The 14,871-nt window shown below is 37.9% G+C and overlaps 1 protein-coding gene across 1 annotated transcript; it reads right to left on the bottom strand.

The window, feature by feature from the left end:
• Positions 1 to 8,845: 8,845 nt before the first annotated feature.
• On the bottom strand, positions 8,846 to 14,866 carry epas1a (endothelial PAS domain protein 1a). Its single transcript, XM_038736365.1, has 9 exons — positions 14,526 to 14,866; positions 13,566 to 13,732; positions 12,494 to 12,741; positions 12,279 to 12,363; positions 11,845 to 11,945; positions 11,540 to 11,703; positions 10,327 to 10,433; positions 10,057 to 10,225; positions 8,846 to 9,022 (listed from the first exon to the last, which is right to left on the bottom strand). Exons 1-9 carry the CDS (start codon positions 14,549 to 14,551, stop codon positions 8,959 to 8,961), a joined length of 1,131 nt encoding a protein of 376 aa, XP_038592293.1. The 5' UTR covers positions 14,552 to 14,866; the 3' UTR covers positions 8,846 to 8,958.
• Positions 14,867 to 14,871: the final 5 nt, after the last annotated feature.

Here is a 14,871-nt window from a genome sequence, read left to right as displayed (position 1 = left end):
CTGTGTTCGTTTGCTTTAAAAGGCAGCACGAGCCAAGGAAGAGGAGGACCAACGGATCCGAGCGCCCGTGCCAAGCACTTGACAGCGCGCGCTCCCGATTTTGCGCTTTTTATTTTGAAAGATAATGACAAAAAAATGACACTAAGGGAAAGTCACATTATATAGATTAATTTATTTTCATGTTGAAAGGATAATTGTGGATCATTTGATGTGATGATCTGATGGTCATAGTTCAATCGAAACGGTTTAAGGTATATTATTAGCCTAATAGACAATATACAAAACAAAAATATAGATATGTGCTTTAGAGAAAACATCAACTCTTGGTCAAATCATCATTATATACCACACAATGGCTATGATTTAAGGCAGTGGTTCTCAAAGTGGGGTCCGGGGATATCAGGGGTCGTTGAGGTGGTTCTAAGGGGTCCCTCGCAAAAATTATTTTCACTATAATTCTATTCATAAGTAATACAATGACAAACTGTATGACTATTTTGCTCACTGGTTAGATACTTTCTGTAATAAAACATCTAAAAGGAAAAGTCCTCTCAGATAGGGAACTCTGGGACAGAGTTTATGGGTCCTTGATGTGAAAAAGTTTGAGAACCACTGATTTAAATTGATTTGATGAACAATTAGGCAAGTAATAATAATAGTAAAAATAATAATAAACTTTATTTATAGCTTTCATACAAGAAGTGCTTTATGACAAAACATGAGAAAAGACATAATGAACATAAAAACAGGGATAGAATGCCATAATTATGGATAATAATATGGAAAATAAACCCCATTTGATAATAATAGTGAAATATGATCAAAATAAAAGTGCAGCAGTGCATAAGTGCGAAACAGCGTGCAGAAAGCGTTTCTGGGCTCTATCAGGAAAGTTATAGATTTAAAGGCTAAAGTGAAAACTAAGTTTTGGGCTTTAAAAATATTTTTTTATTATCTTGGCCTTTATTTTATGTGTTCCATGGAGTGTTAACTGAGAAATGCTTCATCCCCAGCTTTCTTTTGTCTGTTTCTGGAAACCTCCAATAAACCAACACCGGGGTGAAGTTAGTTTAATATTTGACGTCGGTCAGTTTTCAAGCTGTAATAGCACTGGGTCAAGCCCCGATTTCTCCCAGTTTTGGGGTATGTTGGGGAGCTAATTTAAAATAACGATGCAGTTGTGAGCGAAAAGGACTGGATGACTGTCCTTTGTCGTGTATATTTGTTGTATATCCTGAATTTGGAAAGCACTTTGTTCAACAAGGTTTGTTTTTAAATAGGGTATATAAATCAATTTGAACTTGAACTTGAAAAGTCCTTTAGAAAATGCCACCATTATCAGTGACCTATTTCCTGGAATAGAAAATGTACTTTTCAAGGTTGTAATTTCAATAGCTTGCTCATTTATGAATATACTGACATCAAATCACCTTTCATGGGTCTTGGACATCCTCCCACAACTTTCACGGCTATTATTTGTGAAAAGGCCTTTAGGAAGTCCCTTAACACCATTAACTATTCTAAATGTTACAGGAACAGAGCAGCTATAACAGGACTAATGTGCTCTCTCTTCTTGGTTTGGGTTAATAGCAGAGCTGCAGAGTTTTGAATAAGTCTCTTTGCATTACAATATCAGGGTCGGCTTGAAATAAAGGCATGAATCAGTTTTTCAGCTTTCAGCATGGTCATATTTTAGTTATGTTTCTTCAGTATTGCTGATATATTTAACCATGACATTTAAATATCAGTCACATCTGTTTGACTGTATGTCATGTGCTTCAGCCTTGCCATCTAGGAATCTCTTTCAAACCAAAAAAATTATGTGATGATCACTAGTTCTGCTGCTCTGAGCTCCAGAGCAAGTTATTCAAATGCTGGAAATTCACTCAGGTCAATGTCATTACACACAACTGTGTAGAGAAAACTGCTGGAATCCCTCCACCTTTCCTGTTATGTCTGACTGACTGATAAAAATTAAAATTTGGAGGAAACCTCTATCAGTGGTGCTGCACCAGCAGTGCGGTTTAAAAGTTCTCAAACATAAAATGCAATTTCTTTTTAATTAACCAAAAAAGGTTTGTTAGCCAATAATCTGACATAAAAAGAGCTCATTTCAGCTGTAGGGATTCTGTGACAGTAAAGGAAACTGGTTGTGGCTTCAACTACTCCTTGAGTGGTAAGTGTGATGGAGGGGATCCCTGATTGGGACAGAGACATCCTCTAAATGCCTTGTGTGATGTGGAGCCTATGGTTAGATGAGAAACACAGGCTGTCAGTCCGCTGTCCTTGTCTTTTGCGCTTATCCATACAGTCTTATTTTGGTATGGCATCCCAAGAGCATGATATAGGTTGGTACCAAGTAGTCTGGATCCAGTAAAGTTTGGATGATCACCATCAGGTTTAAAGCGGTCTTTACAGTTAAAAATATATTGAAATTGTCAATAAACTTTATATCATGGTTGAGGCTTGCCAAAGTCAGGAGGCCAAGTCTGCTAAAAGATTTGATTCCTTTCCTCAAAGTTGGAATGGGCTCTGATATGAATACATGTTTTGACTGACAGTTGCTCACTTTCTCTTTTAGCAGGCAAAAATCTTTTTTCAGGATCTTGGAACCAGTCTTCCTTCGCAAAATGTAAAAAGACCCAGAGTGGATAATAATGCTCACACTACATAATAGAGAGGATAACTAGCAACAGCCCTGTTAGCTCCATGACAGATGTGTCAGCTGTAGTTCAATTTTCAGACTTTGCCATGCTTACATGCCCAGTCAGAATTGTGCCAGGCTTATCAGGTGTGGATTTTCATCAATACCAATGTCGCATCGGTATAGTAAATATGAAGTTATAGACAGCACGTAATTTGCTTAGTTTAGCATTAAGACTGGAAAAGAGGGTGGAAGCTAGCCTGACTCTGTCCAAAGGCAGGAAGTTACTGCACTAGTGTTGTGTCGGTAGCAATGACAATGCCGACTCGTTTGCACCACAGTCGAGCATTCTGAGCCAGTAACTTCCTTCCATTTCTCCCTTCCCTGTGTTATCTTGTTTTGTTTTCCCTGTTTGTCTCTCTCTCTGTCTGTGCCTGTGTAAATATCTGTCTGGGCATGGCGCTCCTCAGCTGCTCTGTGGTTACCCACTTCCTGCACACCTGAGACTCATCCCTCTAATCAAGACTCTGCAGTATATTCTAACTCCAGCGCTTCACACCAGTCTTCGCCAGATCATTCTGTTCATCAGTGTGTTACACTACTGCTGTGTCTGATACCGGCTTTGCTTACTGCCACGTCAGGCTTTTCTTACCAACTACCAGCACCTGGATCAACTCACACTGCCTGCCTTGCTCTCCACTATTCAACTCTGCTCATCAAGTGAATTCATTTCAACACTGTGTCACAATAAATTGTGTTTAACTGCATCTCTTCTTTCAAGTCTAACTTAGGTAGAAGCAGAAGTTGTACTAAATAAAGCTCCGTTGGGAACCGCAAGAGCTGGAGTTCAAATCTTTCTGCTGTAGCTTGATGTTTACCCTACAGACATGGGAGTGGTATTTATCAGCAAAAAGACTATTCCTTTAACACAACCATGGCATACTTTCTGGACTGCATTCTTAAAGTAGTTATGAAAAAACTATCTTTCTCACTAACACCATATGAATAAACAAGACATTTTAGTAACTTCCCAGGAGGAAATAAAGGAAACACTTTCAGACCAAACAACCACCTGAAGGACATAAAAATTATATTAAATATTTGAAACTGATTATATTAAAACTATGTTGAGGTGAATGTGAATTATCAAAAAAATAAATGCTATATTACATCAATATTTAGTATGTAGGAACATAAGCTGTCAGATATGAAGTGCATCAGCTTTGTCATTCATTAGCTTTGGTACAGTGACTACAGTGTTACAGTTTTGTACTTTGTGGTTTGTTCAAAGGATTTCTGCAATGCTTGCTGTCATCAGCAGTTCCCTGATCTGATGACTGATGAGTGAGAGGCGCAGCGATGAGGAAAGTGAGAGAGAAAGAGTGAGAGATAATGAAAAGGTCCATTGTGTTTGCAAAACAAATTAATAACTAATTATTGACTTATCTTGCTGAGCTTAATCATAGAATCTACCAACCTGCAATGTCACCACCAGGTTCCTCAAGATAATTTTAATCAGAGGCCTCTTGACTCAGTGTAAGGGAAAGGTATCATGGGTGCAACCTATGGATCAGCCAATCAGCATAGCTTTTCAGCCACCATAGTTGCGTGGCTCTACAGATGGCAAGGCAGGCACAGTGGTCTACCACTGTGGTCAAGACTGAAATATCTCAACAACTGTTGGATTGTCATGAAACTATGTATGGGCATTTATGGTGTCCAGAGGATGAAACCTAATGACTCTGGTGATCCTCTGACATTTCCTCTAGTGCTACAAGCGGTTCAAGGTTCTTGTGAAATGTCTCAACATCTCTTAGCTGAATTTAAAAAAAATCTGACAGAATGTGTCCTCATGACTTTGGTGATCACCTGACGTTTTGTCTAGCTCAACCATTAGGTTACAATATTAATTTGTCCATAAGGCTACTTGGGTTTATGATGAAACACCTGCAAAACTAATGAAATTCCCATCAACCGCAGCTGCTCGTTGTGTTTAGTACTAATTAGCAATTGTTACCTCACTAACACGCTAAACTAAGATGGTAAACAGTATACCTGCTAAACATCAGCATGTTAGCATTGTCATTGTGAGCTTCCAGTCTTTGGGATGAGCATGCACAACACTCATGTGACCATTTTTGTTCCTGATGTACAGTGTGTTCAAGGCAGTGCATCTGCTTTTATTGTCTGAGAGCAGGTAAGACAACATGGCTCTTATGCAATACTGCCTTCAATGCATGTTTATATTTTTTCACACATACACACAAATGTGTATCTGTGCGAACACTGTCTACGGCTGTACGTGGCCCGAAGAGAGAATCTTAGTGCTGAGCTCGTCTGAATGAAGGCCCTGACCTGAGCTTACACCTGTGGACTCTGCACAGAAGATAAGATTAGATCATGCTCCCAGGGTGCAGGTACAAAAACACACATATGCTTCAACAGTGGGACAAACACATGATTACGCAATATGAAAAGCAAACTGAATTATGTTTCATAAATACAGATACATTGATTGATTTGGTTGTTTGTGCTGTAAATCTATATTGTCACTTTGATGTAATTTGGAAGTAATCAATGTTGCCCGTTGCAACTGGCACTAAGTCACTATTTCACTGCTGCAATAATGGCAGTGCTTATCTCCTCACTGTTCTGTCTTTGTACTGGAGGGCCATATAGATTTATTGTCTTATAAAAGCTGATGTCCTGATTGTTTTCTGAGATGAAACTGCACAACTTTACTTCCTTAGAACAGACAGAGAGCGAGAGGAGGAATTTGCCCAATATGTGAACATGTATATGCAATAATATTCTTATGTTTGTTCACCTCCTAGACCCGTTTAAAAATCCTTTATGTAAGTTCCTAAACTGGATCTCAAGCAGGCACACACTAGATTCAATTGAAGATCTTTGAGCTTTGAGCTTTGCACAAGGCAACAGTTCCATTCATCTAATTTTTATTTATCTAGATACTCTTTATCTGTACTCATGTATTACATCCACAATAAAAACAACAATCAATAAAAGACAAGTAATGATTAAATAAAAATAACTGCATGAAAAACTAGGTCTTTAATGCCTTTATTATTAGTGCACAAGCTCTCCTACATCACGCACCAGTATTTCCCTGCTAGTTTATCTTTAATGATATCATTCCCCCTGTTTCTGCCTCTCTCTGTGGTTTCTTGCCTGCACTGACACACACTGATTTATCATGGTTGTGTTTCAAAGGGTGACCACTGTCATGTCATTGGCTGACAGCCTGACAACACCCACCAAACCATAGGGGTGTGGCTGGGGGAGGAGAGGAGAGTGAGTAAAAAGAGAGAATAAGGGTGGGGGGTGGACTTAAACAAGGGCCTGTTTGGTCAGGTCACATTGCACTTTCAGTGGAAATGCATGAGAGTTTGGGTGGGAAGGATGTGAAAGTTTTATGTCTGAGACTGCCAATGTTCACGCCTCCTTTAAACATAAAACTCATGGTAGTGTGAAATGAAACCATCCACCCACCACCATGACCTCTTCCACCTCTTATCTCACCCTTCTGGGCCTCAGACACGGTAATACTGGACTGGTCAGGCTTCTGAGACAACATGCAGGAACACAGATTCCCCCAACAACTGCCAGGGTCACCTTGAAAACCAGCAGGTTCACAACCAACCACGACATGAGGGTTCAGCAAACTACCCCAACATGTTAAAAAATATTTCCTAGAGCCAAGTTAATGAATAAGCTCTTTGATCACAGACCTCGTGTCATTTTCCTCAGTGACGCAAAAGCTCATATTCAACTGTGACTTAATAAATGAATCACCATTTAGATGATCATGCGGTTGGATAAAAGATTATTCATACTAAACATCTTTTATTCTTTTCAAGCAAAGAGAGACAGAACAGGGAGTTAACATCAAGCATGGACTCATTTTTTATTGTAAACGATCAAAAGAACATGAGGATCAAAAAACTGACTTATTCCAGGAAAAAGAATACAAACTTCTTTAACAGATAACTCCTCAATAAACTAATTCATGCTATGTATTTGGCCAATTTATATCTCGAAAGAGGTAACTTTTGATTTTCATACACAAATGTACATATTTTGTGCGAGTTTCTGTATGATCTTCATCATCTAGTAAGACACATCTAACTTTTCAAACTGAATCTTGATAATCATTTTTGTCTCAAATCTGGCCAAGAAAATTGGGGAAATACCTCCAGTAACTCAGAAAAAAATGGCTTTTTTAAAATTTATTTACATTATGTTGATTTCACAGATGCATTTCTTCATCTTTCAAAAGTTTCATTTCAGGTTGTTAGGTTTATATGCAAGATGATTGTTTCACTACAAACTAGTGCTGCATTTTATTTGATTTATTACCTGTTTTATATGTAAACACATGTATTACGTGCATGTATGGAATATTACTTTCACTTACTTTTACATATATACATTACATTACATACATTTACATAATCATGAAGGAATTGTTAAATTCTGACACTCTTTTAGCATGGCCCAAATAAGCAATATGGCCACCTGGCTGAAGATGCAGTCTGTTTTGTTTCACTGACTAAAATTAAACACTAGATGGAGCTAGAGTCATTTGTTTCATGCTGTAGAGTGAGGGTGAAAATACAAACCCACTGAGGTCCACAGATTTCATGCCAAACTGAGCTTCCTGGTTGAAGCAAAACATCCTTATATACAAAATATCATTAAAACACATGTATGTGTTTAAGTGTGAGATACAGAAGTCACATTGAAGTATGTTGTACTGGACGTAATCACACATTAGCTTTCAAATAATATTCACATTTAAATCACAACATCATTTAAACATTGTGTTTCTATTTATTCTAGTTGGCATCTTTATTAAACAAAGACACTGAAAATTAAAGGGTATAATTAAAGGGTGACAGATCTAATTGGATTTATTTGCCAAGTTTCACGTATAAAGTTATTTGATCAGTATGGACAAGTGCACTACTCTAATCTACAGTCTACACTAATTATGTGACTACTTACTTGTCTAATCTGATCATGGTGTACTTGCCTAGAAGAAACAGCCCAAAGGTGACCATTTTGTATTAGACCTGACGTAGGCCTTAACGGCTGAAACGCGTGGGCATTTTTTAAACTCTTATTATGACTAAACAGCCATGAGAAATGAAGGGCTTTTTTAAATCACTACCCCTTGAGTACCTCAGATTTCTTGTATAATTCAATTTTATATACTGTTTGCTAGCTGTAACAATGCTATGATTTTTAACATCATCATATCTTAACTTGTAACTGTAGCTACCAATAAATGTAGTTCAGCAAAAAGTGCAATATTTCTCTCTGAAACGTAGTGGAGTGGAAATTTAAACTAGCATTAAACGGAGTAAATATACTTAGTTACTCTTTGAAATACAAACACTTCCTAATAACTAAAAAACAAAAACTGAGAAGACTGCTTGTTTCAACACACACAACACAAACACACAAAAATATTTTAGTTTTAGTGTGATGACTATAGAGTAACTTATTATTGTATGCTGTTATTTCCTAACTTATTTATTGTCGTCATGCATTTTATTCACTACAAAAGCCAGTTGAACCGAAACTTGAAATAGTACATTGTTTGTGTATGTGTGTGTGTGTGTGTGTGTGTGTGTGTGTGTGACAGAGTGTGAATTTAGAGGCCAAGAGGTAAAAAGTTGAAAAAGTTCCCACGAGAACTTTCCTATCGAGTGTTTCTATTCAGGAAGCTGTGGCTTTGACTTGCGTCTGCTCACATCTCCTCATCAGCACTATACGTATCTCTCTATATATACTCTGTGTGTGTGTGTGTGTGTGCGTGCGTGCATGTGTGTGTGTCTGTGTGTGTGTACTGTACATTATGTCTATGCTTCACAGTCAGATGTCACCCCATGTGTCAGGTGGCTCAGAAGGAAACCCCAAAGGAAGTAAGGTCAGGCTCTGAGAGGTCAGGAAAAAGTCAAACTGCCAGCTTTCGTCAACAAATTTCAACTCTCACTACGCCCCGTCAACTGTCTGTCAACCACAGTCTACACCTAAAGTTATCTGCCTGAACTTTGGTTGTTAATCAACCATTCTCACCAAATATTTGAAGTTACATAATATATATGCTATTAAGTACTATACTTCAAATAGTCTAAGTAGAAGCAGGTTGACGAAAACACACAGAAAGTCTTTTTGATTTAGAAAGTTTTTTTATTTAATAAAAGTTATATCAATGAAAATAACTGATAAGAATTCATAGACAGAGGTAGAGAAGAGTGTTGGTTTTGCAGATTGTTTTTCAAACAGTTTCAGCTCCAATATCTGTGGGCAGTCTGGTCCAAGGAGAGCTGCAGGAACGGCTCCTCCACTCCACTGTGAGACACACATGCATACAGTATTAAACCATTTATAAATAATAATAATAATAATAATAAGCTATTAGTTAATAGGACTTAATTTAATTAGTTTTACATGTTTTAGCCCTTTGACTGTAACACTTCTGTTTTTACTTTAAACCATTTAACAAAGGATACAATGTTTATAATAATCAATGAGTCATTCAACACCACCACAACTAATTTTGAAAATCATTTAAGTCAATCATTTAAACATTTATGTCAATTTATCAAGCAGAATTGCTTTTCTCTGCTTTATAACATTGTAATTTGAATGTCTTTGGGTTTGGAACTGTTGGTCAGACAAAACAAGTCTTTCAAAAGGACCGGATAAAAGTGGCACTTTTCTTATGTTGAGCAGATTGTTGTTTGCAACTAAAATTTAAAATCTTGGTCGTCAGCGTAACGTTAAACACACCAACAAAGAGAGCTTTTCAAACAGTCCATGCTTGTAACAAAACTCTATAGCCATGCTAGTGGTCCGTGACACTGTACTCAGGCTGCTCAGCAGTGATTTGAGCTAAATACTAACATCTGCATGTTAACACGCTTACAATGCAAAATGCTAACGTATCCAGCAGGTATAATGTTTACCATGTTCACCATCTTAGTTTAGCATGTTAGCTAATAAGATAACCTTTGCTACTTAGCACTAAAAACAAAGCACAGCTGAGGCTGATGGGAATGGGATTATTTTGGTCATAAACCAAAGTAAATGGTCAGGAGATTGTCAAACTGATTATAATTAATTTTAAGGGGAACATTAATCCTGTAGTTGATGAGAAAATTCACTAAAAACTACAAATGTCAGAAAGAGGAAAAGTCAGGGGATCATCAAAATCAGTAGGGTCTGTAGGATTCATCCTACTGGGAACATGAATGTCTGCACAAAGTTTCAGCTAGTGTTACATAACATAAAGGTCATTGTGGAAGATTAGGCTTCATCAGTGTAGTTTCAGTTCTCTGCAAGAAGATTTAAATCAAATAACACACACACACACACACACACACCTGAGGACATAGGTAACACAGAGGATGCAGAGTGGCTGGTGGGCGCCGGGCATGGACTTGGAGGGTCGGCCGCTGGGGATGACAGCACTGTGACTCTCCACCCAGACGTAACCTCCACCTTTCACCAGCATCCTGTACTGACCACTGACAGACTGGCTCTTAAAGCACACTGCAGAGAGAGAGAGAGAGAGAGAGAGAGAGAGAGAGAGAGAGGTGAACTTAGATATTTACAGGTGTGTAATGTGCGTGTGTGTGTGCATCACTACTTACAGTTCAGATGATTTTTAGTCAAACAGCTTGTGTCCAGTGTGTGGCAGAGGCCATAGATGGAACGGCCAAGCAGCTCCTCAGGGCTGTAACCTAAAAGTAGAGTCACTCTGCAAACACACAAACAGAATTAATATGAAGTTATTTCACAAAATACTGCCTGATTACAGTGTAAGCTCTTTACAATGACATAAAATGAGCACAATGAACTACCAATTTACTTAATTTTACTTATTCAGCATAAGCCACACACAAGTTCAAGGTTCACTTAGGGTCTAAAATAAAAAAGGGAAGGTAAAACAGGAACAAAGCAGCAGTTAAAGTTCTGATTACGTTTGTCACGCTAAATTAACCCCTTAAAATCCAGTTTTCTCTTTTGGTTTCCCATTATGTAGCTTGAAGGAAGTTAAATCATCCAATTTCACATTCTCACAGGATCAAATATTCTGATTCAGCTTGCTTCAGCTGTTCAAGGAAGCAATATGATGTTTGCACTGAGAGAAATATTCACCATCAAGACTCATATTTGCTGTCTTTGGGAACTTTGAGATTTTCACTAGAATTTAAAATAAAATTCTGTGGGTTTGAATTTATAATGTGTCAGTGAGGTTTAAAAAATAAAAAATATCCCTATTTAAGACAGAAGATGCTTCTTTGTTCTTTTAGTCAGGAAATGTCTCAACCTCATTACAACATAACTGTAACAGATACAAATCAAATCTATGATGCATTAGAGTTTTTTGATAAGCACCACACCAAAAACAGAGGAATTTTGAGTATCTATTTTAAACACGTGGAAGTAATTAAACTGACTGTGTTAATCTTAATAGCGTAGTTAGCACACTGGATAAACTCATTCAATGAACCAGTAGAATAAATATCAGTGCAGTTGCTGAACAAAAGTGGACACGCGTTAAGTTTGATCAATTTCCGTCCTTTTTTTTTTTTTACAACATTGCAAAATTAAATTATGACTCATGTATTACATAACATGGACATACACATTCTTACACCACTGTGCTGAATTAAAACATGAACAGGGCAACACTACTTCTATGTGGGTTTTTATTTTCAGTTTCATTTTATTATCAAATTTTAGCTGATTCACAAGTTGTGATAGAGCATACAAGTTGGTTGGTAACAGCACAATGGCCCATTTAAATAAATACTAACTCACTTATACATGGGTATCTGCTTTCAAGTGTGTGTAAATCACCTCTGCTCACAGTATGTGAACCTCATGTCCATGCTGTGCTGGCTGGTGAAGGTATGTGTGCTGAGGAGTGTGTGTGAGAGGGGCAGAGTCTGGCATGTTAACAGCAGGCAGGACACTGAAGACGAGGCGACACACACCTTCGCTCGGCCCTGACAGTGGAGGACCTAAAACCCCAGAGAGATTGGGATTAAAGTTTAACAAATAAATATGATCAAAAACTTTTTGCTGATTCACAATGTTGTGAGATTTCAGAAATAGCAAAAAATTGTCAAGTTTTGTTTCAAGAGGTATTGTTTTTCACCAACCTTCCACGTAGCTGACTTGAGGTTGGCGCTCCTTCCTCTGTGCGTCAGAGCACTTTTTATCCTCATGACAAAGTCCCTCTTTCCACCGCACCAAACTTCCCCTAAAAAACAGGTAATTTAATATATAGATAAACCTGTTCAAACTTGTATGATCTCTCAAAAACAAAACACAACCACAAGATATACAATCCAGGCTGAACATAGACTCTTGCTGCCAACAGTATACTGTCTTACATTCCTGGAGACTTACCCTAATTCTAAATACAAACACTACTTGCCTAACCCTAATCCTTAGCCTAACGTTAAACTGAGTCTTCATCCTGAAATTTAATTATTTACATTATGGGGACTGGCATTTTGTCCCCAAAGAGAAGGCAAGTCCCCACCATGTCCCCACAATAATACACACCCCTCACACACAATCACAAACACACCTGCTGACAGACGTAGATTATTTCTGATTTCTTCGTGGTCACAAGGGTGAGTAAACTCAAAAATATTGTGTCCCATCAGCTCAGTCTGTCAGAGGACATAAAGCACGTGTTTATCTTCAAATCTTGAATCCTAGATGTATACCATTACATCATTCATTCATTTAGAAATGTGTGTGTGTGTGTGTGTGTGTGTGTGTGTGTGTGTGTGTATGTACCTGTGTCAATCCCATGTACTTGCAGACATTGTCAGACAGGAAGATCATGTCTCCCTCGGTGGACAGGACCATCAGAAATCCCTCCAGGGTCCTTAGGTACATGTCTGTCTCCTCTGAGGCTTCGAGATCCTCTGTTTCTTTCTCCTTCTCACCACGTCCTCCGCCATACTCTCGCCGCTCCTCTCCACTTTCCATTCCTTGTCCATGTTTTACTGTGTGACTGGCCTCTGCTTTTGTCCCAGCGTTCCCTGATCCATTGCAAAAAAGGAAGTGATTTTATTGATTGTGTTGCTGTTTGGTTTTTTATAAAATTGATATGAAAAATAGTTTCATGGGAAACTACTCTATTTTATCTACTCTTCTTTTCTTTGGGTTCAGTATATATGGGAACTTTGAAAAAAGGATGTGGTGTTCTTGTAATTACTTGCCGTATTGCTACGTGTGTCTGTTGTGTGTTCCAGGTGTTAAGAGACTTCCTCTGTCTAACATCTGTCTCAAAACCCACCAGTCTTGTGACAACAATTTACCACAACAAACCGATCAAATTCACTCAAGAAAGACCACACGTTTTGCAAAAAAGTACATTTCAATTATTCATTCATGGTTCATTCATGGTTTCATGGTTGAATCCCTCTTAAGTGAAGATGTTATTTAGTTTCAGGACATTAACTTATTTTATGATTGCAATTTTTTATTATTATTTGTTGCATATTAATATTAATTAATATTTTTGTTTATTTTATTTTTTATTATTATCATCATTATTATTATTATTTTAAATATTTTTGTTTATAATTTACAATAAATGTGGCCAATGGCGCAGCAAAGATTATTGACATTTAGATTTTACAGAGACATGCACTTAACTGTTCAACATAACCTTTTATCTAAATGTTGCAAAAATATACAGCAATATATAAAAAAATACATACCAATATCAATGAATGTCATCTAAATAAATATATTGATATCATTTTTGCCTGTTTTTGAAAGACATCTTTTGACCAGGGATTGTGTTAGATGTTTGCCTATGTAGATGCAAGCCCCCCTTAATGTGTGTGTGATGACTGACCTTTGAGCACTTTGTGGATGCGTATGTAGCTGAGGGCGAGGCGAATGACTGAGGGCTTGTCCAGGTGAGTTCGGACAGAGGGTTGGAGAGGCAGGAGACGAGACAAATCTCCAAACACGTCAGACTCAACCCGTCGTCTCCTTCTGGCTGCCTCACGGCTGATCGCCCTACAGAGGACAGAGGTCAGGGAAGAAACACGTAATATTCATGTCATCTTAATAAAATGTACATGGATTTTAATGACTTTAAGTACAATAGAGTCACTATAAACTCACAAAGCATTAACACAGACACTACACATCGCTTTGTGAATATAGAAGGGATACACACACACTGTAACTCCATACTGGATGAGAATAAGAGAAATATTATGATAGCATAGAAATTTTACTTTTTGTTGTAGTTACTGAGTAATAAGTACTAAACATACTTACACATTATTGTATTTGTTTTTTGTTAGTTATTAATATTCAATTATATTTATCCAGAAATTCAAGCGAGTTAAAGTCACTTGCAGAGATGAAAGACAGCAAGTGTATTTTACTCAAGGACTCTATAAGTCTTACTATACTTATACTGTTAAGTAATGCTGTACTTTTTACTGTACATTTTGCTCACTACAGCTGAATCTTTGCAGGTTCAGACTCTACCTTCAGCAAGTAATAAAACTGATTAAAAAAAAAATCTATCCAAACAGTCATGTTTCAGCTTGACGACACTCTTTATCTGATAGCTTGTAGAGAATTTCTCAACATCTCAACTCATTATTCATGCATGAGCATAAGAACCACCATACCATCGCTGGGCTTACCACATCACCTCAGTTACTGACCAAACTCACACAGAAACACTTAAATTAAATTAGAACAGTTTGAATATTCAGTATGTTCAAAAACATCATATATACTGTGAAGACGGTTATCAAAGGGTCTCTGTGCACAAAGCAACATAGAGCTTTACCTTCTCTTCTCCTTGTCGGCTGTCATCGTGTCCCGCAGGCGTCTCTATCTTGTGTCATGGTGAACGTTAAGAGATGGCGGAAGCAGGAGTTCATAGCACAGCAGGGAATCTCCCCGCTACAATTTGCACCATCACAGGTAGTCTAATTAATACGGGAGGCAATTAGTGGTGCCAACTGTCACAAGGCAAGTTGTCCCCCTGCAGCACAGATGACTTGACTCCAACGTGTCTTCTCTCCCCTATTTGCATGTGCATCACCTACAGGCCTCCAAAATTGTAGCACACTGATAGGTCAGCTGGAAAAGCATCACCCTCCCCTCCCCTTGTTACCTCTCTCCACTCCACC

The sequence above is a fragment of the Micropterus salmoides genome, unplaced genomic scaffold (genome assembly GCF_014851395.1).
Source record: "Micropterus salmoides isolate LMB-PRFRI ecotype aquatic unplaced genomic scaffold, ASM1485139v1 Ms_hic_scaffold_21, whole genome shotgun sequence".
Taxonomy (NCBI): domain Eukaryota; kingdom Metazoa; phylum Chordata; class Actinopteri; order Centrarchiformes; family Centrarchidae; genus Micropterus; species Micropterus salmoides.
This window is presented reverse-complemented; position numbering and strand designations above follow the sequence as displayed.